The 24,101-nt window shown below is 37.3% G+C and overlaps 1 protein-coding gene across 7 annotated transcripts in view; it reads right to left on the bottom strand.

The window, feature by feature from the left end:
* Positions 1-3,596: 3,596 nt before the first annotated feature.
* The window catches only part of LOC121877657 (histamine H2 receptor-like), a 62,473-nt gene continuing 41,968 nt past the window's right edge, over positions 3,597-24,101 (bottom strand). For 2 of the 7 annotated variants that reach the window (XM_042383467.1, XM_042383469.1), the window contains exons 8-11: positions 22,601-22,699; positions 17,442-17,522; positions 11,344-11,395; positions 3,597-3,979 (exon numbers count right to left, since the gene is read on the bottom strand). In XM_042383467.1, the coding sequence (XP_042239401.1) occupies positions 11,380-11,395; positions 17,442-17,522; positions 22,601-22,699 (196 nt within the window). In that variant the 3' untranslated portion in view covers positions 3,597-3,979; positions 11,344-11,379. The remainder of the gene's footprint in view (positions 3,980-11,343; positions 11,396-17,441; positions 17,523-22,600; positions 22,700-24,101) is intronic. The other 5 variants (XM_042383468.1, XM_042383471.1, XM_042383470.1 and 2 more) reach the window with 5 other exon arrangements.

Genomic DNA, 24,101 nt, shown 5'->3' with positions numbered 1-24,101 from the left:
TATTCACAGGGCCGGTATATCAGGTGCTCAATGGTGTTGGTATGAAGTGATAATACTAATAAGCCAAATTATTTAACGCCGTAGTATTTGTATCTCGGGATGTAAAGAACGTCCCTGCAGTGTTAAAGTAACACACACACACACACACACACACACACACACACACACACACACACACACACACACGTAGAAAGTATTGTTACCTCCAAAATGCCACTATGATGTATATATTCTACAGTTGCATAAGTTGATAAGCATTTTATGAACTCTGCCTAGATCCCCTGTTCATATATTTTACCAAGAGTAAGGATATGTATGACAATATGGAGTTGACCCTTCTTCCTGTCTATGTGTAAAAATATCTTCAATGTGAACAACAGTTTTATGATACTAATGTAGTGATGGAAATAAGCAAGATGTGAAACTCAAAGAAAAAAAAGTAGTTTACTCAACAATTTTGGTCTTCTGCATAGATACCAATTACATTTTGTGGTCGATGTAGTATACTGAAAATTGGAGAGTGAAACAGTTACGTGAATGTTGTATATTTTCAATTAAGTTCATTGGCATTTCAACTTCGTTTGGTTCTGGTTCAAGAAAACCTCTGCTATACCTATGTTTCCCACATTTATAATTATCAGCCCCCCCCCCCCAAAAGTCTAATATACAGTAACCTTTATGGAGGGGGGGTTGCCTGTCACGCATAACCTATGGTAGTCCGTATCTGAACAACGCCCAATGGTGTCATGTGGTCGTTTTAGATGAAGGCTGTAAACGGTATTGTTGTTAACCAGAACTCTCTAAATATTAACTTCATCTGTTCCCCTTGTACTTGTGACTCAAGAGGAATGTCATGACTTCGAATACTTTTCTCTTCAGCCTTTCTCTCTGATGTTTTGTAAACTAAATATTTTATCAATAATAACTGAAACATCATGGTAGTTTAAACTCACTGTTACTAAGATATTAACCATTTTTGCATTACTAAGTTTTTTGTGGACTCAGAAAGCCGTTTGTTTTGTATTATGTAAATAACATTTGTCATTTTATCTGCTGCAGTTGTGGGCCTTAAGAAAAAGAATCCTTAATTTAAGTGTACGATTTGACATTCCCTTACTTTGGGTAATACGTTAATTACCGATGATCTGTAGTCTATGTGAAACCAAGTGCCATTCGCTTACTAGTATAGAGTGACCCCCTATTAATCAATTTTGAGATGGGTGTAGCAAAGAGGGGCGAATGGTTACTGACATATGAGAGAATTTGTCTTTTGCCAATACGACTGTTTGAGTTTGATTTTTATGTTATATAGAAGATGACTTGGTGCTACCTGTGAATTATATATAACTTGAATGAGTGTCGCCTCATGGATAGTATGGGTGGTTAAGTATAGTGTGGAGAGGAGTTTCAACCATTGGGAGGGGCGAGGCTGTAACTCCAGAAGAAGGGATGGCTTTAGTCACATACTGTGGGGATGGCTCTGTATCCCTGTAAACAAGTTTATTTATATATTATGGTTAACTAGTCCCTGTAAATAGACTACAAAACTCTATTGCAAATATATACACTCTGTGCATAATTTACAGTGATATTGTAAGCACATATTTTATAAACTATTTCATATATATGTATATCAATATATAAATGCTTTTAAATGCTTAGGTTAGGTTCATTCGTCTTATTTACAAGATTTCTTCCTTCTAGTAGATTTAAAAGAAGGTTATAGGTGCTCAAGCAGTCAGTATCCCGTAGCTGACTTGAATAAAATGCTTGACAGCACACGCTTGCACACTGCCCTTATTGGCTTCAGTAGTTCTTGACTCGGTATAGAAGTGAAAATTCTAAATTACATGATACAATATTTCTAGGTTACCAATTGTTCACTTCTAAAACGACAAAAAGCTAAATATTCAACATTTTTGAGGATTTTTTTCTATTTTGTGATAATTTATCTAATTTAGTTTTTTATTTTAAGCTTTGTTTGGATTTCTATGTATCCATATTGTTCACATATCCAGAAGACTGAATATTTAAAATATAATGTTAATGATGGCGGTGGAGATATTGTAATTATCCGTAGACAATAATGATGTACTTTCGGGACGCATCCTGTCTCCATAATACAATCGCCAGTCTACTATTGCTCGAAATTTTTGCAGGTTATCATTTACTTATTATTATTTTGGATGTCATTGAATAACATCACACGCTCACTGTAATTTATTATCTATACATCTTGATCGCCTTAGTACTGTGGTCTCTTTTTTTTTCAATCATATACAGTACTTATGATTTAGATTTATTCTTTTATCTTAATATGTTGTAAGCGTCCTGATCTTTTTCAGAAATCCGAAACACGAACACGTCAGGGAGATTACGTTTTATATCCTCCACTTTAAGGAAACATAAAAAACACACATGCACACACCCATCATGGCACAATTTCCTCAACTAGAATAGAAACTTTCCACTCTACAGAGGGTACGACCGTTCCTTTTATGCTAGGGGAGTCGCATTTCACCCGCGACCCTCAACGTCCTCTATGGCACAATCAACTTCCCAGCCGGCAGTGACCATCTTAGTCACTCATTATCCCTAGCACCTGGGAACTGTCGTCTTTTCCTTAGCTTAACATTATCTGATTGGTATGAGAATTTGGTCTTACCCAGACCCTGCTGATGCCTGCGTTGATGGCCTGGGCTGTGGTTTGTCCCTCAGTGGTTGCTGGGTCCCGTTGACTTTTCCCCAGCCCAAAAAATATCTACTTGCTGGGGGACAGTGGTCGGTTTCTCAAACTATTAGTCACTAGTTGCTGAGGACTGCGACATCCTCCTCAGCCCGATAGCACCTGGTCGCTCGGGAGTGTGGGCTAAGGCTCATTGTTTACTTGTTATGAACGCCTCCGCTATCCAAGTGGCTCCTAGCTAAGGGTGGTTTGGACCACTTGGTTCAGCTTGACGGTTCGTGGGCGCTGGGATCTGTGGCTAGTTGCTCTCATTTTGACGGTGACTGGAGTCTTTGGCCTCCAGCACTTGGTCCAACAGGTACTGGGGGCCGTCGGCATCTGCCTCAAGTCAGACGGTTGGTGAGATTTATGGCCACCTTCCCCCAGGCCAACGGTTGTTCGTTGCTGAGGACAGTGGCCACTTGAGCCCACTCCAACGATTACTGGTAACTGGAGACTGTGGCCATCTACCCCCAGTGCACCGGTTTCCAGCTGTTGAGGACAGTGGCCACCTGAGCCCAGTCCAACGATTTCTGGTAGCTGGAGACTGTGGCCACCTGCCACCAGTGCACCGGTTTCCAGCTGTTGAGGACAGTGGCCACCTGAGCCCAGTCCAACGATTACTGGTAGCTGGAGACTGTGGCCATCTACCCCCAGTGCACCGGTTTCCAGCTGTTGAGGACAGTGGCCACCTGAGCCCACTCCAACGATTTCTGGTAACTGGAGACTGTGGCCACCTGAGCCCACTCCAACGATTTCTGGTAGCTGGAGACTGTGGCCATCTACCCCCAGTGTACCGGTTTCCAGCTGTTGAGGACAGTGGCCACCTGAGCCCACTCCAACGATTACTGGTAACTGGAGACTGTGGCCACCTGCCACCAGTGCACCGGTTTCCAGCTGTTGAGTACAGTGGCCACCTGAGCCCAGTCCAACGATTACTGGTAGCTGGAGACTGTGGCCATCTACTCCCATTGTACCGGTTTCCAGCTGTTGAATACAGTGGCCACCTGAGCCCAGTCCAACGATTACTGGTAGCTGGAGACTGTGGCCATCTACTCCCACTGTACCGGTTTCCAGCTGTTGAGTACAGTGGCCACCTGAGCCCAGTCCAACGGTTACTGGTAGCTGGAGACTGTGGCCACCTGTCACCAGTCCAACGGCTGCTGGGTTCTGGCGTCTGCGTCAAACTGTCCTCAGTCCAAAGGCTGGTGGGTGCTGGGGGCGGCTTCGCTACGTCCTGTAGTTTACGCCAACCTGTGGAAACAGATAACATAGTTTATATCCTGGAGACACGGAACCACCAAGCTGGATAAATTGTCTTATTTTTTCACTAAATGTCAAAATACCAGTAAGGGATATTTTGAAGTATAACGACCCACTTAACAAATAACTGTACATACAACACTGAAGAGAGATAAATTGTGAATGACACTTAGAACACACAAAACTAATGAAAAATAACTGGTCATAAGAATTCATGAGAAAAATACCAGTATGTCACAGTATTTATGGAAATTGATGTGCTAGTTACATATATCTTTGCTTAAGCACTCCAGTCACTTATTTACTATAATATATTCACGGACTTTCCCAAACGAAGATACATTTGAATTTTAAGCATGCTTTTATTTTAGTGCAGAAATATAATAATAATAATCAATGTTCAAGGGGACTCTTTATCCGCTTCTCTTTTCTTTTATTATTTTTTATTTATTCATTTATCTATTTTTATAATTATTTAGAGTGTACATGAGTTCAATATATATTTAAACATATTTCATCACTCAAGACTACATATCCGTTTGAAGGTGTCGTGTGGCCAGGACTGTAAGGCTATACAACACATTATTGACAAAGATAAAGATAGGTACACAAATTTTATAACTCACAGGTACACAAATTGTATATCTCAGTTGCTCAGATTTTATAACTCACAGGTACACCAATTTTATAACTCAGGTATATAAATTTTATAGCACAGGTACACCAATTTTATTACTCAGGTATATAAATTTTATAGCACAGGTACACCAATTTTATAACTCAGGTAAATAAATTTTATAGCACAGGTACACCAATTTTATAAGTCCGTCTTAACGCGACTCATGAGTTATTATGTTATTGTTTGTCAGTTCAATGATCATTTAGCTCTTTCCTGCTCCATCTTTGGGGTCGTGTCGTGCAATGACCGTAGTACTGTAGTTTGGATACTGTATACGAGGGTGAGTGTGGCCTATGGTTTCTTGTGTTGATCACGGAAGGAAAATCGCTTGAATCCCTTTATCTTTCACGTTGCTTCATAGTAAGTCATTAGACATAGTAGAATGGCATAGTGTAACATAGTGGGTCATTAGGCATAGTAGAATGGCATACTGTAATTGGGGACATAAACGATATTAAGATAAACTTTACTAATTGGCAGATAGATCAAACACTATTTGTCCATGTCATGTCTCATTCTATCTTTTACTGTTCTATATGTAAGTGAATGCAGTATTTATATATTTTTATACGTATATATATATTCGGGATTGGATTAATACCTAGTCATCTTTTTCCTTTTATGAAATCAGTTCCTTCTGAAAATATTGATATCAAATTTGAACGCTATATTGGCATTACCGAATATCATGTATTTGATTTATTACGAAATTTTAGTCTTTTCTTATATCTTCTATACATGAATTGTGGCCCAATTGTCCTAACAATATCAGAGAAAATCCTTCTATCATTCATAATAAACTAACTTCATACATTCTCTGTGGTTATATTCCATTTTTTGTTTGGATATGACTTAAAATTCCTCTCATTTAAATCGCTAATCCTCCATAATCAACCAATTACACTAGCAGCAGTTTAATCAAGAAAATAATCCTAGATAATGAGAGAGACGTTGTGCTGGGATAACGCAGTGGAGAAAATACGAACAGGAATCTCTCTGGTCCTTGGTTTTATTGACGGTCACTAAGAGGTAGATACGTACAAGATGGTCTGAATAAAAGGTAGAAGTTTCAAATGTTTCTTCCTAAAATATCGTGTATTGTTCACCTGTGTTTAAAGACAAGATTTAGGCATTACATGGCAGGTGTGGTGCCATGACAGATGTAGTGTCATGACAGATGTAGTGTCATGACATGCAGTGTCATGACATGCAGTGTCATGACAGGTGTGGTTCAATGACAGGTGTGGTGCCATGACAGATGTAGTGTCATGACAGACAGATACAGTGTCATGACAGGTGTGGTGCCATGACAGGTGTGGTGCTATGACAGATGTAGTGTTATGACAGGTGTGGTGCTTTGACAGGTGTGGTGCAATGACGTGTGGTGCCATGACAGGTGTGGTGCCATGACAGATGTAGTGTCATGCCAGATGCAGTGTCATGACAGATGTGTTATGACAGGTGTGGTGCCATGACATGTGTAGTGCCATGACAGATGTGGTGTTATGACAGATGTAGTGTCATGACAGGTGTTGTGCCATGTCAGGTGTAGTGCCATGATTGGTGTGGTGCCATGACAGGTGTGGTGCCATGGCAGGTGTAGTGACATGACAGGTGTAGTGCCATGACAGGTGTTTTGCCTTGACAGGTTTGGTGCCATGACAGGTGTGGTGCCATGACAGGTGTAGTGCCATGACAGATGTGGTGCCATGACATGGGTGGTGCCATGACAGGTGTGATGCCTAGACAGGTGTAGTGCTATGACAGGGGTGGTGCCATGACAGGTATAGTGCCATGACAGGTTTAGTGCCCTGACAGGTGTTTTGCCATGACAGGTGTGGTACCATGAAAGGTGTAGTGTCCTGACAGGTGTGGTGCCATGATAGGGGTGGTGCCATGACAGGTGTGGTGTGGACACGACAACAACAGACCTACCCGGCATGAGTTCTCGGGACTCAGCAGTTTTGGGCAGCCGCCATCTTAGAAAATGAATAAGAACATAGTTGAAAATGTTTGAAAGTTCTTTAATACGATGAACATAAATATAGGGATGAGTGTCCGGATTATGAGAATGATGAAGAAAATAGATAATGTCATTGATGCCATCCACGTAAGTTAACCAGGGGAGTTGTGAGAAACTTTGCCTTTTAGTGTATGGTTATTGTTAATCTCGAAATATTTTCTATTGATCATAAGTTTTTGAGAAGTAGACGTATGGGACAGAAGGTGTAAGTGCCAACTGTTCCCAATATGTATGAAAATCACCTGCACCTGTCACAAAAAGTGAATCTAAACAATCTAAGAAATTTCAGAGCAAAAATGGAGGGCCAGTGAGTGTAGCTGTAGCAGGAAACTGTTTTTCTTCAAAACGACAAAGTCACCATCGTTAGCAAAATTCATCCAAACACTTGAAGTCGTTACGTTTCTTTTCCCATACTCCTACGGGAATTGGATTGAAATTTGACCTTGAAAGGTCCATGAAATGCTGCTGATGGAATTGTGAGTACTGTTCTTTATCATGAGCAACGCGTTCTCTCAAGGCCTTATCCGAAGACTCTGGCATGACTTCAGCTACCAAGGCCACACTCTTGATTGCTTTTGTTATTATAGGGATGTCCCGGGTATGCACACTTAACCAACGAGCGTAGTGTATGTAATGCAGTGCAAAGAAGAAAGAGATGAATTGTTCCAAAGCCTTGATATACACACTGAAGTATCCTCCCCCTTGGATGCACAGACAAATACAGGATATACAGTAGTGTATCCTCTCGCATTACAAGATCACAAAAATAAAATGTTGGAGACTTTTCATTCGATATTGATAAACAAGCTTCCTCGTCGTTCACAAATATTGCAGTGTTTTCTAAAACTTTCTTTCTAAAGTTTCAGAGAGCATCAACCGTCACCTGATGGCAGTAACGGCTCTTGTCAACTCTCAGGATCAACGTATTTGATACCTTTCATTTTTTTCTCCAGACAGTGCTTGACCACTGAAGCGAGTACGGTATACCTTCTCGTAAAACAATAGAAGAACAACTTTACTTGATGGATGCTTTCCTTCACTGCCGTCTACATTTCTTAAACGTCATTTCGTTGTATGTTCCTTGAACTTTAATAGAAAAGACACTAGTTGTACTTCTTGTGTAATGTAAACTGATTTTGAAGCCAACATTAACCTTGTAGACTTTCTGAGGTTTAATTTAAATTATTTCCCGCATTTAGTTTTGGACCTGTAGTTGACCTTCAGTCTGACCTTGAAATATTTGCCTTTAAGTTTTTTTACTGCCCTATGCTACACATGTACTAAGTTTCATGTTTTTCAACAATGTTGCCTTCAAATATGCAGATTTTCTCCAACCAAACAACATTAATAGTAATTTTACTTTGAAAATGCTTCCAATTTTTTTTTCTAGTCAGAATCCCCAAGGAAAATATAGTCCTTTACCACCCTCCTTTATCATCACCCAAATACATGCTTCAACACTGTTTACTCACATGCCTTTCAATCTTATTGTAACTTTTCGGATCTTCAAAACTTTCTGGATCTTTGCTACATCCAAATTTTTTAAACGTCCGGATCTTTGAAACTTCAAGATCTTCAAAACTTTCCATATCTTTGAAACTCAGGATCTTTGATACATTCTGGATCTTCTAAACTTTTCGGATTCTTTCGGGATCTTTTAAACTTTCCGAATCTTTGAAACTTTCTAAACACCCAGACGGCCGAAATCAAAGCCATCACTAGTTATTCTGGCACAGTAATAGTAATTCCCCCATTATCTCCTGTAGGAAAATTTTGACAATTATTTTAGTATAAAATGTAAATGTATTTCAACAGCCGAGGTCTTTAAGCACATAATATAAGATCACTTTATAAGATAAGTATATTTTGAATCCTTGCTAACCAAACCATATATTTTACATAAACCTTATTAGTAATGTGAAAATAATCGTACAGAGACATCTCAAATAATAATAATGAAAAAGTATATATTTACCTGTGTAAGCCGGGATTCGAACATGGACCACCATAATCGGCAATCGGGCAACTATCCACGGGAGGAGTAGCTTTTTAGCCTATTGTGGTCCAGTGGATAGTTACTTGATTGCCAAATTTGGTGGTTCATGTTCGAATCCCAGTACAATCAGGTGAGAATTGCTTACATCTAGAATAATGAAGGAAGGAGGCCTATATCTCTCTAGTGATAAAGTATTATGTTTCTGATAATTTCTACTGTATTGTTCATAATAATGACAGCTATTTTATTCTCGACCAAATACAAACCGGGGTCTTGACACGCTCACTCATTCTTTTAAGACGGTTTAGCAGTCGTCATATTACATAATTCAGCTTAATTCTAACACAAAATGATTATATGCGAATACTGTTTTTCGATCAATTGATTTTATTCGTAAATTAGATACACATGCCAAGTTAAGTTTTCTTGTTTGTGATTTACTGCCGGTGATGTTGGGGAGGAATGCAGCAGAGGATTATTTTCAAATAAAAAGTTAAGAAGTGAAATTTATGCTCCAAGTGTATTGAAGTACTGTATATTCTTTATGTAGTTGTTATTATTATTATTATTATTATTATTATTATTATTATTATTATTATTATTATAATTATTATTATTATTATTTATTTTTGTATTTTATTATTATTATTATTAAGGAAACTGTATAAAAGGTATTTTCCTTATGACACAGTACACCCAGTCAGTAGGGAAGACTGAGCTCACTGCCACGGTAGAGTGTGGTTGGCAATGGCAGTCAGGGTGACACTACCTATTGTGAGTGTCATGCTTGTGCTGTGCCACGGGGTTGTGATCTGAATAACAAACACTTAATAGGATATATCTGTTTATTTGATTATAAAAGAAGTTAATTGAAGAAGACAAAGAACGAAAACTAAAGATGAAGAAAAGAGATGAAAAAGAAAACAATATAATGAAAAGATCCTTAGACATTTATTTTATAACTTTTAGTGTATATATGTAAATTAAACTCAATAATCCATTAACCAGATTGCATCCAAAAATTAATATAATGAACACTTTTATATACCTGACTCCTGCGGGGATTCTGGAGCCTCACACCTAGATGAACAATAAATACGAAAAGTAATACATGACAAAACCTGAATGAATTATATTGTTATTCAGATACATAAACATAGTGAAAGAATATATATATATATATATATATATATATATATATATATATATATATATATATATATATATATATATATATATATATATATATAAAATCATTAGCATATAAGATGGTGAATAATTTATATCTACTTATGCATCTAAAGACGAAATTGTATATACCATGAATGTTCATGTTTCTTTATATTAGATTCCAACCTAAAGTATATCTGCACTGGTCATAGGAATTATACTCTAAGTTAAATACACTAAATCCATATTGTGAAGCAGTCTAGATTGGGATCATTGTAAGTCACTGGTCACTTTAGTAGCCATATTGTCTTGTGTACTTCTAGTAAAAGTAATATTCGTCGTTAAGCTTGTGGTATACCTTTTATTCTCTCTGCGTGTGATAAATTAAAGGTAAGATATAGGCATAAAGTGACTTATCCTATGAATAGATATCTTTTCTCTTTGCACATGTCTTGTGTTAACGAAGATAGTCTGTGTCTGGAGGATTTATAGTTACGGTGGTATTGGTACAGTCGCAGACAAAACTTCATAGACTCCGATCTGGAGTAATATGGATACTGGAAATCTGGATTTTTGAGTCTGAAGCTTTATAAACAAGTTTCTCTGTTAACTAACATACACACACACACACACACACACACACACACACACACACACACACACACACACACACACACACACACACACACTAAAAACTACTCAGAGAAGCACGCCATTTGTTGGCAAATAGAGGAATTTGTTTATGAAGAACCAAACTCAAAAGCCGAGAGATTCAGTGTCCATATACCTCCAGATGGGAGTTTACGATCTTTTGTCTACGACTGTACATAACTTGTACAGAACTTGAAGAACGACACTTGCTTCTGTGATCAGCTTATCATAAACTTTACAGATAATCTCTTCAGGGTAACAATACTTACTTACATGCATAACTGGGGCTAGGGCGGATAACTTGACGAAAGCCTTTGCCTAGAAATACGATACTGTACATACTTACTTGTACAACTCGCCCATGTTTCAGGAGACAGAGTTTACTTTTATAGATGATCTGTATATGGTGAAACGTCACAGAATTTTGATCATGATTTCTGTACTAAGAGTTGGTATACCTACTATTATGCACGGCTAATGATTAGGTACATGAGTCACATGATATAATATACTTTTACACGTGGAGTGTGATTGAAAATGTAACACTTACTATAATAACACAAAACAAAACATTAGCAACAACAACATCAAGTAAGTGACTATCAAATCATACCAGGACGAACTCAGAGAATGGTCATTCAGGTGAGTGAGAATCTTTTTTTTTTTTTTTTACATTAGAGACTTTGACCTAATATATCAGAATGACAAATTACCAGAAGAATAAACTGATAAAACCATGAGATTCTTTTGGAGATTTTGGAAGAATGTCAAGTGGTCGGTGGCTCCTCGCCCAATTCATTGTGATCTAAACCAATCTTAAATTAATCCTGGCTTACTTTAGTCCTGCTTAAGTGAGGGCATACTCTCCTTCATCAAAGAGTGGTCTCCCTGCAAGAGAGAGAAATAACAGATATTCACAAGAAAAAACAAAACAAGGCGGATTTATTGCACTAACACTATACTTGGGCAGCGAGGGTGGGATAACACAGTTGCTACTAAGATACTTCCAGAGAGGGTATAACATCGAAGGGGAACTAAGTACAACTGAGACATAAGAGCTTAACAAGAAGAAAAAACTCACAAACATCTAATTTATACATCTTGACATATACAACTTAGGGACAAACGACATTACACATATATTGGCTTTTCTACTGACACCCTTGGTAACAAAACAGGACTTGCTAGCAACGGATGGTGCAAGTGAGAAAGATACACCCACCAAAAAAAAGTCCTGTCAGTCATCTCTCCCATCCATGAACCTTGAGACTCATGAACCTGTGAATCTGAGACATCACACAGAGTTGGGCCTATAGATGGTGCACTGTGTGATGTCTCGGATTCACAGGTTCATGAGTCTCAAGGTTCATGGATGGGAGAGATGACTGACAGGCCTTTTTTTTGGTGGGTGTACATGTCAACGTGAGGTATACACAGTAGCTGAAATAAAGGATTAGTTATGCAACGACATGTAAAAGATGTGTGACAGGCAACATTTGAGAGGACTAACCATGTTTATAATACAGATTGGACACAAAGTTCTGTTCTGGGTTTATAATTAATTTCAACAAAACCGAAAGAGAGACAATCATGCTGTTCTTTTTTTTTTCGTCTTGTCGCTTAACAGTTTGTAATTTAAGTGTCCAGTTGCTAACGATAGAAGCTTGGATGAAGATGATTAATATACAGTCGAGATTAATAACAATATGGTAAGGTTTCTCCCTCCACACCCAGCATTAGGAGGCAGTTCATATGCTTCGGGAGACAAGAAGGGTGGTTAACTTGCCTGGAAGTGGAAGCCCAGGTGCTTCTGAAGAAACTGTTGATTATGTTCAAGAGACAGTTCAACGCATCTCTATAAAGTGCAAATAGTCCAAGCTTTATAACCTAATGACAAGCCTCAGCGTTATGAACTTGTGTGTTCCATGTTGAACTAGATCGATAGCGACAACGAGTACCTATAGATGGTTTTCTTCTCTAATGTGTCTGGACGAGCTACCCGCCATAATGCGTGACTATGGTGGCCTAAAAAAATACACATGAAATTCGTGAACACATTTGTGATAGCCCAATACTTAATGCTTGGTGTGTAGATGTGTACGATAGGGTGACAGGTCCCCGGTTGGAAGAGTTGCAATTCGTTATTTTTCAGAAAGACGATGTAGTGCTTCTCTATATTGGAGAGTTATTGTGCATACAGTACGTCCTTGTCGAGAATGTTCCTGGCAGATGGACTGAACATGATGAACCCGTCTCCTGACCTTCACGGCTTCCCGATAGAATTCTTGTTGTTGGGGTGTGTCAAGGACTCCAGTTGTTGACATTAAACGACATTAAACACTTCGTACAAGGATAGTCGATGGCATCAGAAGAGTAAAGAAGAATATTGATATGCTGTACTGAAGAATATATAAAACTCGATTTGTTAAGCAGTACAAAGAAAAAAATGCATAATTATACTACTTTCGGTTTTCTTGTAACCAAATTTCAAAGCCGGAACAGGACTTCGTGGACGCCTGTACAGTAGTATGGGGTTAAATTCTCCACGTTAGATAATAAAATTGAGTGATGGAATGAAGCCAGGGGCATGTTGATAAGTGATAACAGACAAGATACATGGTACTTGGGTCAAACAGAACTTGTAATTCAATCTTATGGTGACCATACTTATATCTGTAATAACTGACGTGGAGGAAACTTAAGTCAGTGATGTGCCATGAACGATATTTCATGAAACTAGTCATAAGTGACAGAAAAAGATACTTAGCCTGTTTCAGTAGTAAAGTAACAGATGAAAAATATAATGTCATATGCTAGATTGATATATTAGGTCATGGATAATCAGTAAAGAAGATAAATATTATAGTGTTTAGACAGATGGAAATTTGTTAATAATAATATGAAGCAGTAATGGGTAGGATGAATGGTATGTGTTGTACAGGTGAAAGGAATAAGAAAGATTAGCGAGGTCAGGCAGGTAAGAGTAACGAGCAACACTACACTACCAAGCACTCGGGATGATTACGTCCGAAAGAAAAGTGCTACTTGAAAATTTACTGAAAAAATGAAGTATTTGCATGTTCAGAATAACTATCATACAGAAGAAAAAGACGGACACTAATTAAGGTATTTGGTTGGGGATGGGAGAGTGGAAGGTGGAATTTCGACACTGTAGATTTCCTGATTCGACAGATGTAAAGCCCCTACCATGACGAATTATGAAAATTTTAGTGTGTGGTGTGAAATGTTACTTTTTACTTTTATTACGATTTTATTCTGTAGAAATGGGAGTGGTTAGTAGACTATCTCCCTTAGTAGCATATTTCCCTGAGTAGCCTATCTCCCTTCTTGGTTAAATTATTATTATTATTATTATTTACAATATTTTTAATGATCAAATTAGCCAAAAAAAAAATTTGCTTAAATATAACTTGGAAAATTATTATATTCCTTTGGAGACGTAAATTTCTAAGTTGCGAGGTGTTTTAATTATTTATCATTACTAGTGTGTTGTGTACCTATGAAAACATATGTACAGTAATTATAGATTGTATGAGAATTATATGTTTCGCAATAATATATGAGGTAAGGACGATTGTTATAGACGCGGAAGTCCAGTAAATTTGTATAATCATTTTAACCTCAAAAGGTGATGAAGACTTTCTATTCCATTTAGTTAGGCTTATAGCAATTCCAGTGCCTAGAGTATATGTTGTGCAACCAATAACAGTTTATAGGACTCATACTGACTATTAGGAAACCCCACCCCCCCCCAAAAAAAAAGGCAAATGATTTCAACCTTAAAATAAGTTAGATAAGCGATTTTCTATACCAAGGAAATAAGAATGCCTTCATAGATATACTAAATAACAAAAATTAGTATAAATCGAGGTGGCGCAAATATTGAAGATGCAGTACTGTGTATAGTTCCTGCCACAGTGTCTCCTCGTTAAAGTTCTAGTGATATTTTTTATTATTCGCTGCATTTTTTTTACTGGGTTACTTATGAAGGTGTACGCTACAGAAGGCTATATAATACTGTAGAGGAATAGATCTGTGCCTTCTACCATGATCCTTTGAAATAATTAGATTTTCGAGGGTTATACCAGGAAGCCCTATTGAGCTTGTTCAAGGGTTCAGAGCCACTGGAAATAAAGGTCATAGGTCCGGCTTAAGCTATGGTTCTAAAAATTCTAACAAAGGGTAATATTTCTGGATATTTCTGGACAATATATAGAGGAGCTCACTCGTAGCGGTCTTTTACAACTATGTTTATTTTCTCTGTGTTGGTTTTAACTCCTCTTTATGTCTCTCATTATCTCGTGTGTGTGTGTGTGTGTGTGTGTGTGTGTGTACAGAATGACCCATAATTCGCACATAATAGGAAATTCTCTAGTTTTGTTCTTTTCAAGTGTTCAGTAACATGGCTGAAAATTGACAAAAGACCACAGAATTAGTTTAATATTTCCCATTGGCTTCCCAGGTGCTGCACATCAATCAATAGTGGAATATTTAACAGTTATACCCAAATGAGAGACCAATTTATCAGTCAAAAGTAGAAATACTAATCATTTCCATCTGTATAAAGTTGAGTTAGTGCCAGAATTTCACGGGGATGTTACAGTACAGTTCGACGGGAAGAGTTGCTTATGTGAAGAGAGATCAGTGTTATTTAGTGTTGAAGCAATTTTCCACCTGAATGATAACTTTAACAGAAATATCTAACGTGTAAAATGATTATCGTATAATGGAATGGACTTGGATTTGGAATGACGATATAATAGGTTCGTATTTCATGATTGTAAACGTTATAGCTGATGATTTAGACGGCGATGTCCTATTCAATGGCCACTTAGATCCCCAAACACCACTACCCCTTGGTTTTTCCCTGTGAATTTATCTTAAATCTATCGTCTTCGACTCTACTAGTAGTGGCATTTAACCATTCAGTAATTGCAAAACAAAATTAAGTCTAATTGCGCAAAAACTACCAAAGAAACATAAGAAGCAGAATTAGTAAATTTAAGTAATAAATGTTTAAATGAAGAGTTATTATGAACTAAAAAATATCCAGACATAAACGTTACAGGGAAAAATGATAATTGTATGAGATTGCATAATGAGAATATGTTGCGAACTTAATACACTATAAAACATTCACTTGTTTTCATGCACACATAAACACAGAAAGACAGTCAAATTCACATTATTCCAGACACGCAAATTCTAAAACACACACACACACACACACACACACACACCCACATATTTTGTATTGTCTGCATCTTATGATCTTGTGTGAGTATGTGGTTTTTTACTGTGATATGAGATTCAATGACCTGTGTACTCAGTTTTCAAAATTAATTATTATTATTAATATTATTATTATTATTATTATTTAATGCATAGCCCAAATTATACGCGTCTACAAAATTAATCTGCTGACATAAACCACTTCACCTGTTTATAAAGCCAAGACTACTCTAACACTCTTAACAACCTTGAGCAAATGAGGATGAGGAGTCACTGTTGGTCTATTGTTAGTTGATCTATTGTTACTTCTTTTTTATTTTCTTTAATTGTATTTTATAGATAATCAATAATGGGTGAGCTCTTCCCCCAATCAGTGGTTATAGCTGAAGGGTGATTGAGATATGCAATCTTTGATTTATTTCCTCATATAAAAGAGCGTCTCGGGTAAAGGTAAATTTCATAACAGGTATTCCGTATTTTGTCCAACACCGTTATTATGACACTACACACCTGTTTTCATGAATTATATCTCCATTAGAAGATACGCTTAACTAGTTAATGAATAAACTTCAATGATATCTTTGTGTTATTGTGTTGTGGTATTGTTTTAACCCTGTCATTACGCATAACTAATAAACGTTATTGTAAGCTTGATTTTCCGTGTCACAGTTTCAGTCAATAGATGCCAGCCACTCCTTATTCTCCCTGGTCTTCTGGCTTCTCCTTCAGAACCTCGGCATTGGCTTTGTCGCCATGGAAGACGCACGTGCTTCGACTTTGCTATAAGCCTTTCAAGGATACCACTACTTTTTTGTTACTATTTCTAAATTATTGAATATAATAAAAGCATAAAGAAAAGCGTCTTTTGAATAAAATTGGAGTGATAGTTTCATATATAATTGGGTACGTATCTAAAAACCTGACCAGCTGATGATAAGATCTACCTTTGCTGTAGCCAGTCATGGGAGACTAAAGAAAGCCTGGCACAAAGATACCGTCTTGTATAATATCGCATAAGGCAAAGATATTTTTACGAGGATTCACTGTGTGCTTTGTTTTTCGGGTCTTTCGAAGCCATACTGGTACACACACACACACACACACACCAATAGGTCACTCCCATGCAGCAGAGATGGCTATATAAAAGCATTTACCGTAAAGAAAATGTATGTATATAACATAATTTTACAAGAATGCTGAAAGGACAACAACTATGATCAGCCAACTAACTAGCAGCAGTACTTGTGAGGGACAACACTTGACACAGATTACTCAAATACTATTTACACACAATATTCATTCAGCTAAATTTAGATGTTGTTTAAGGACTGCCGGGTAGTCTAATTAAATGCGAAATATCAATAATAAAATTAAAAAAGTATTGTTCGTATTTAACTCCATTTTGTTACGAGCAATAAAGCAGTGTATTAGATAGAGTTGTTAGATTATATAAAGAGAAAAAGTGCGTTTTTGCGAAGCATCAGAGCACTATACAAACAACATTCCCAGGATAATGGAATGTTTGAGCTGTGAGCAAGTGAGGCTGTGATAGTGTCAGACATGTTAGAGTGCATAAAATATATATCCAGCTATATCTGTCAACTAGAACACGAGAAACTAAGTGACTGAGAAATATACCGCTAAGTGATCCATACGAGGACTGCACAACTAGAGGCCTGACCTTTTCTCATAGGTGCCCAATGTCTGCCCACCTCCGAAACTTCTTGACTCTCTGGTCCCGCTCCCCACGTACCCATTCATACTAGGAGGTAAAGAGAAACAGGAGAAGCATTAGCCACACCCAAAGACATGAAACAAGATCAGAAAAAAAATCCAAAATGATATAATACTAACTAAATTAAGGGTAGTGCGATCTCTAACATTCTTCTAGGTAACACGTACACTGAGAAAGTTTACTTGTATCCACAGCTAACTGGACATAAACATGGGGTGAGTAAGTAGGGATATTGAAATTGAAACTACTTACAATGTGCTGCGATTCCGGTCTCATAGTTAAATAATAAAACATGGCGTGTAATTCCACACTAAATAGGGATAATTGTCTAATGGCGAAAGTGTCTTATGTATTTCCATGGCGCTTATTTCCACACTAAATAGCGATAATTTTCGATTGGCGAAAGTGTCTTATGTATTTCAGTATATTGGACACTTTTTCCTGGTAATTGATGATTATAAATATCATCATATTTCATATAAATGAGTAGTTTCATAGAAATCCCTAACCTATCCTATCCTAACCTAATTTAGGTATTATTTGCTTTCTTATGGTAGTAAACGACATCTTTAATGAAACAAAGCAAATTTACTATACACGAATTGAATATCATTAAGTTGCAGGAATAAAAACAAACAGTTATCCCTATTTGACAAAATAGTCAGTTCTTTTTTAAAGAATAAATGGATAAATTGGGATATCTTTGCAAAATAGGGGTATTCTTTTGATTTCTGCACTATAATTTAAGGGAAATTTGTTCACATGATAAAAAATCTGTAGTTTCATTTTGGACGTCGTTGACCGTACATGACTATGTGGTGTTTACACTTGATTCTGCTCGTTATAATATGGGCATTATTATCCCGTGCTTGTTGTCATGTGTCTTGATATTCATAATAATTAGTAAAAGAAGAAGAAGTAGTGGTCAATATGTTCTCCGAAAGCATGAATTTGTTTGTGACTTCGACGGTAAATATTCTTTTCCTATTAACGTCAGTTGAAAATAAAACGACTAGATTACGATGTTACGTTTTAATTTACTTCACATATAATAAATTTAATTTTTTTAACATTAATTTCAACTATATTCACAAGTGCCAATATGATCAATACCAGAGGAACGCCCAGGAAACGTATCGTAAATTTAAATCATCACTGCAGCTGTATAGAGTCTCCATAAGCAAGTTATAATAAGACCACAGGTTGAAGTTGTATGAAATAAAAACACTTAGAGAAAATGAAATACATCCCGTAGCCTACAAGACCTCGACAACAGTATCTCAAACTGATCCCAGCAAATCTAAAACGAAGCTAAGTGATCGTCAAGCAGTGTTGGAAGTTTACCTCCAGCTGACCCATAAGTTCCACCTTGTAATGAGAAGTTTGCCAAATTTCATCGTGATCAATCATGTTGCTGACATATTTGAGAGTCTATGGCAAATCCCGAAATATCCAGACCGAAAGTTACTCCCTACCCTTCCTCGACCTTGTAAAAATCAACTATGTACGTATGTATATTTTTTAATTAAGTAAGGAGAGAGAGAGAGAGAGAGAGAGAGAGAGAGAGAGAGAGAGAGAGAGAGAGAGAGAGAGAGAGAGAGAGACGCACACTGGTAGGGAAGATTTACCTGCTGATCTGCTTTAAGCGTCCAGGCTGAGGTGCCTATTCCGGTTATGTGTAGAACTTTTCCTCTGGTTAAGAAAACTGAATATTGTTATTTAGTTCTATACTAAAAATATTCAACAGAAAACACTGTAGCTCATCATCTTTAGAATATCTGTGAGTGTAGGGACGAATCCATGCTGATAATTCTGACATGAGCCACAATAGATTATGGTAACCTCCGAGGGTCTCCACTGCTCCAGCTCAGCCGAGTTATGTGCGCCGTGAACATTGGTTGATTGGATCTTGAAAACCTTACTCAATAAGTTGTAAGGCAGACGGCACACAGGAGACAGTTACCGGCAATCACTATATGTTCACGGGGGACCTGGTTATGCACCTGTTCCATTATTACTGTACACTATACTGCGTTATGCTGAACTCCTGCCAAGAGTCTTCCTATGGTTAACCGAGATTTTAAAACAAGTGTTTGATTGTATTTGGGTGTTATATATACAGGATATATATTCTTAATTAATTTACGTACATTAGCTCTATTTAACTCTATTTTTAAATGACGCCGGTTGTTTATACTGAATTGATTACAGGTATGATTCAATTGACAAAGAGACCAGACTTACACCAAACTTAGCTCACCGTCTCATTCTGTATCCACAACAACATAACAGTATAGTGAAACGTTGAATGATATCTTTATAATGCTCTATGATAAAATAAAGTTTGGGTAAAAAATATTGTCGGCCATGCAAATTCAGCGAAAACCATCAGGGCTGTAACGATACATGCTACAAAAACACAAGGACTAAACAGATAGACGCCCGAACATTTACACAGTGTAATAAAACTCATGTAGAGAGAGAGAGAGAGAGAGAGAGAGAGAGAGAGAGAGAGAGAGAGAGAGAGAGAGAGAGAGAGAGAGGTTGAAAACAAAGTGAGATGACAGGAAAACAATGCTAACGCGCACACCAAGCAAACAGCACCAGGAAAAGGAAGAAAAATGAGTTCATGATAATAGTGAAAGAACGTTGACGGTGAAGGACAGAGCGACCCGGAATAAGATGGCGTAGTAGGAAGGGTTGTCTGGACGGGCCAGGGACGGAGGCTGTGACCACATTAAAGGAGACAGAACATTGAAGATATGATGCTCAGATTAATTGAATCCTGGGTGAAAGACAGCGGCGGCGTGTACCTCTATTGAACATTAAAGTCAGTAAAGGACAGAAATAAAGTATGTAATGTAGGAGTAACTATATATATATATATATATATATATATATATATCTCAGTAACAGTAATGTATGTCATATCCGCATCAGTATGGGAGGTAAAGTGAAGACAACCTAAAAACTTTTTGAGTGACAGGTCGTGATCACCATCCCGGAGAGTCTGAGGTTGGCATCTTGATTGATTGATATACATTAATGTATAATGGGTCTAATTTTAATTGAATTTGGTATTTCGTTTGTGTAAGTCAAGTGAGAACCATGGCAATATACCACGTTTATTCTTCACTGTTCGTCACGTTGTCTGGTTCTCTCCTGTGTTCGCCCTTCACAGCCTCTTCCTCCCTATGTTTTCTCTCCTCTAATATATCTCACTGTTTCTCGCCCCTTGTAACTTTACTTTGAAATATATTTTAAAATATTCTCTCACAACTTTCTCCCGTAGGGTACCTCAGCTAGCATCCCTCACTAACTTTGTCAGAGGAGTTTTACCAAAGGATACTTTATATGTCTCGTGATGACACTTTATCTAAATAGCAGTTTGTGTGAGTCGATTATTTAAGACGCACACAGTAAAGGTTTATAATAGTCTAATTGTCACAGAGTAGTGATTTCACGCTTCCTTACATAATATAAAGGTATGGTAAGGGTTGTGGGGAATGTGGGAGTTTTAGTGTGGAGGAGGTGGGAGGTTTAGTGTGGAGGAGGTGGAAGGTTTAGTGTGGAAGCGGTGGTAGGTGTAGTGTGGTGTGGCTAAATTTGATCAAACTTTAGTTTTGTTTTATATCCTTTGAAGAGTCCACCTCTCATTGAATATTTATCCATTTTACTTCGTGTTTTATCGAGTTTTTCCATTTCTGTTTCCCAGCACATTCTATCTGACTACCTTGCATTTCCCCTTTACCCCTTTTCCTTCTCATTCATTATACAGTAGTCCCCTCAGAACAATTTCCCCTTACTGTAGCTACCAGTTATTGTTACCAGGGCTAAAAGTTTCATATAGTTATTACTTGAGTATTGACGTCCATTCTCTCTACGTCGCACTTTTCCACGCTGGTTCTACTTTCTACGAAACTTTGGTAATATAATCATTAAAGTATTTTTTCCACAGATTATCATAAACTTTTTTCTCTATTTCCGCATTTCTCAGTTTTTACACATTGATATTTCTCATTTTTAGTTTCCTATTGCAATTTTAAAGCCTTGGTTTCGAATCTTCATGTGATATTTTCCTTACACGCTCCACCACTCTCGCTCTCTGCCGCACCACACCTCCCCCACTATATTGTCCTACACGGAACAACCTCAGTGTCCTTACCCTGTAGCCTTACACTCATTATCCTATCACTAATCTCCAATATAAAGTCCACATTACACCTTTATACAGGATCGTTATGAATAAACACACTTCCGCATAACAAGAACGACCATTAAGTATACTTTTCCTCATATTTCGGTTTATTAATGAAATTTTTCAGGTGATCCTCGGCCGCTATTTTTACGTACATATTGTTCTAATATCACCTAATGTAACATAAACAGACCTGATCGAGTCTAACCCAATATTTCTTAAGCAAATCTGTCCCATCCAAACCCAAACTGACCTGACCTGGGCTTTGTAAAATGGCACAGTCTCTTGTAACATGAAAACCTAAGCTGGCTAAACCCATCCTACACAATATTTTATTTGACGAGGATATTATTGGTATTGATATTATTTGTCTTATTTTTCACACTTGTGTTTCTTTTCCGTATTTTTGCATATTCCTTTCCTACCATTACCCTCAGTGTATTCACATTTTATATGGTTTTATACGAGTATTCACATATGCTTAATATTTTAACTAAAAAAATCCCAAATGGAAGTCATAGGGCGTTTGAGTTTATTTTTTTACTCATATATTTAGTTAGTTTATTTCGTTAGTTTCATAGTAATTACACTATCTGGGTTACATGTATTTCAGTTTAGTGTATCTTACCTGTGCGCTGAAGGAGTTGACGTGTGTGTGTAATCCACACACACACACACAATAACCTACCTTCATTAATTGGCTGAATTCACGTGTACTCTGACCATAGGACTTACCTGTTCTAGTTTAATACTTGCGTGTTACTTTAGACCTGAACACGCTCTTGGTTCCCAACTAAGGTGTAACCCACTTGTTATAACGTATACACACACCTGGTCGGATTCAATTTACATAGAAGTGACCTACCTGTAATGAGGGCGGCCTTACGTGTCCCAGCTATGAGCCTACCTGTTCTTATTGGGTGTGGCCATATGTAGGCGGTGTTGTGAGGTCAGATCCTGGTGGGAACCCCGTAGGCTGCTCGGGGAACTGTTCACCTCGTTGAATCTGCCAATTGGAAATATTATCCATGAAATTTTGACGGCAATCCATGGGAGCTTTATGATTCTTTAAGAGACTTTCACTGGTTGAGATTTTAATTTTAGTACATAATCTTTTGTCTGCATGTGTCTATAAATGGATGGAATCTTTGAATAACTTTGCCAGTTTATACATGAACTTTTTATCCACACATAAATTGCTTCCCTTTGTTTTTAATGTCTAGTGAACAGTTACCCTTGTTTATTATCCCGTAAGTATCAGAAGAAGAATCTTTTCTAATCTAATAGATAAAACTTCTTCACTTGGACAGGGATTTTTTTTTTCGTGTGTTTTAGTGAGGTGTCTTACGGCAGTAGTGCAATGTGTCTCTAGTGACCCTTTTCGATGTTCTTGTTTAAAATGATACAGTGGTGGCGCCCTACCCACATTTTCGTGGAGGAGTTTAGCGCAAAAGGCTGGTGGTAATTTTCTCTTATAAAACCGTAATCGTGGCTGAATACACCCTGTGGCCGAGCGAATAATCAGCTATGATAATGATGGTCTCGTAAACAGTCACAATATTGGAGTAGAAAATTTCGCCTTTGCCACCCTCGGCGCTTACACCTCACGTCAATGATAACAAATGTTTTTATCCGCATATTCGTGATTTATTATATTTTCTTGTTCAAATGAATGTGAGTCTACCGAGATCACTTCCATTTTAGTGTCTATGTATAATAAATATTGAGGACATATATTTCTGATAGGCATTAAATACATATAATCTTACCTGAGGATCCAACAGCTGAACAACAATATATCTGAGTAAATCACAAGACTTTGGAATATAATAGAAGGGAGGTGGAAGAGACGGCAGCAGCTTGGAGACATACGCGAGGAGCTGGTGTTGAGGGATGGAAATTTGTTCTGTCCCTTTCAAACAGTCATTACCACAGGGAAAAGTTTGGTATAAAAAACCACTAGAACATGCAGCTTTGATATAGTTTATTCATATACAACCACCACCCAGTCCCTGTTGTGGGTCGTTCAACTACAAACACACATTCATATTGCTGTGACGAATGGGAAACAAACTATTTTTTTTTATGTAACACCTTTAATTAAAATAAAAACTCCTTGGTTGGTGTATATTATCTACGGTTAAGTATAAATCATCTATAATTATTGACGAGAAAAAATTATCAACAAAACTATTTTATTTACTACAGTACATTGACCATCATCGTCTGTAAACACCTTTTCCATTAAGAATTTTGGAAATTAACTGAGTATGAGGTATCAAGTTTATGATTGACATGTATGATTTGACGAATTATTCTTTCTGTTTTATCTTACGTGTTTATGTAAGTTGATTATATAGACAGAAGCTTAGAGAACACACACACACACACACACACACACACACACT

Source organism: Homarus americanus, unplaced genomic scaffold (genome assembly GCF_018991925.1).
Source record: "Homarus americanus isolate GMGI-L3 unplaced genomic scaffold, GMGI_Hamer_2.0 scaffold13550, whole genome shotgun sequence".
NCBI classification, from domain to species: domain Eukaryota; kingdom Metazoa; phylum Arthropoda; class Malacostraca; order Decapoda; family Nephropidae; genus Homarus; species Homarus americanus.
Note: the sequence above shows the minus strand (reverse complement) of the source record. Positions and strands in the feature narration are given on the sequence as shown.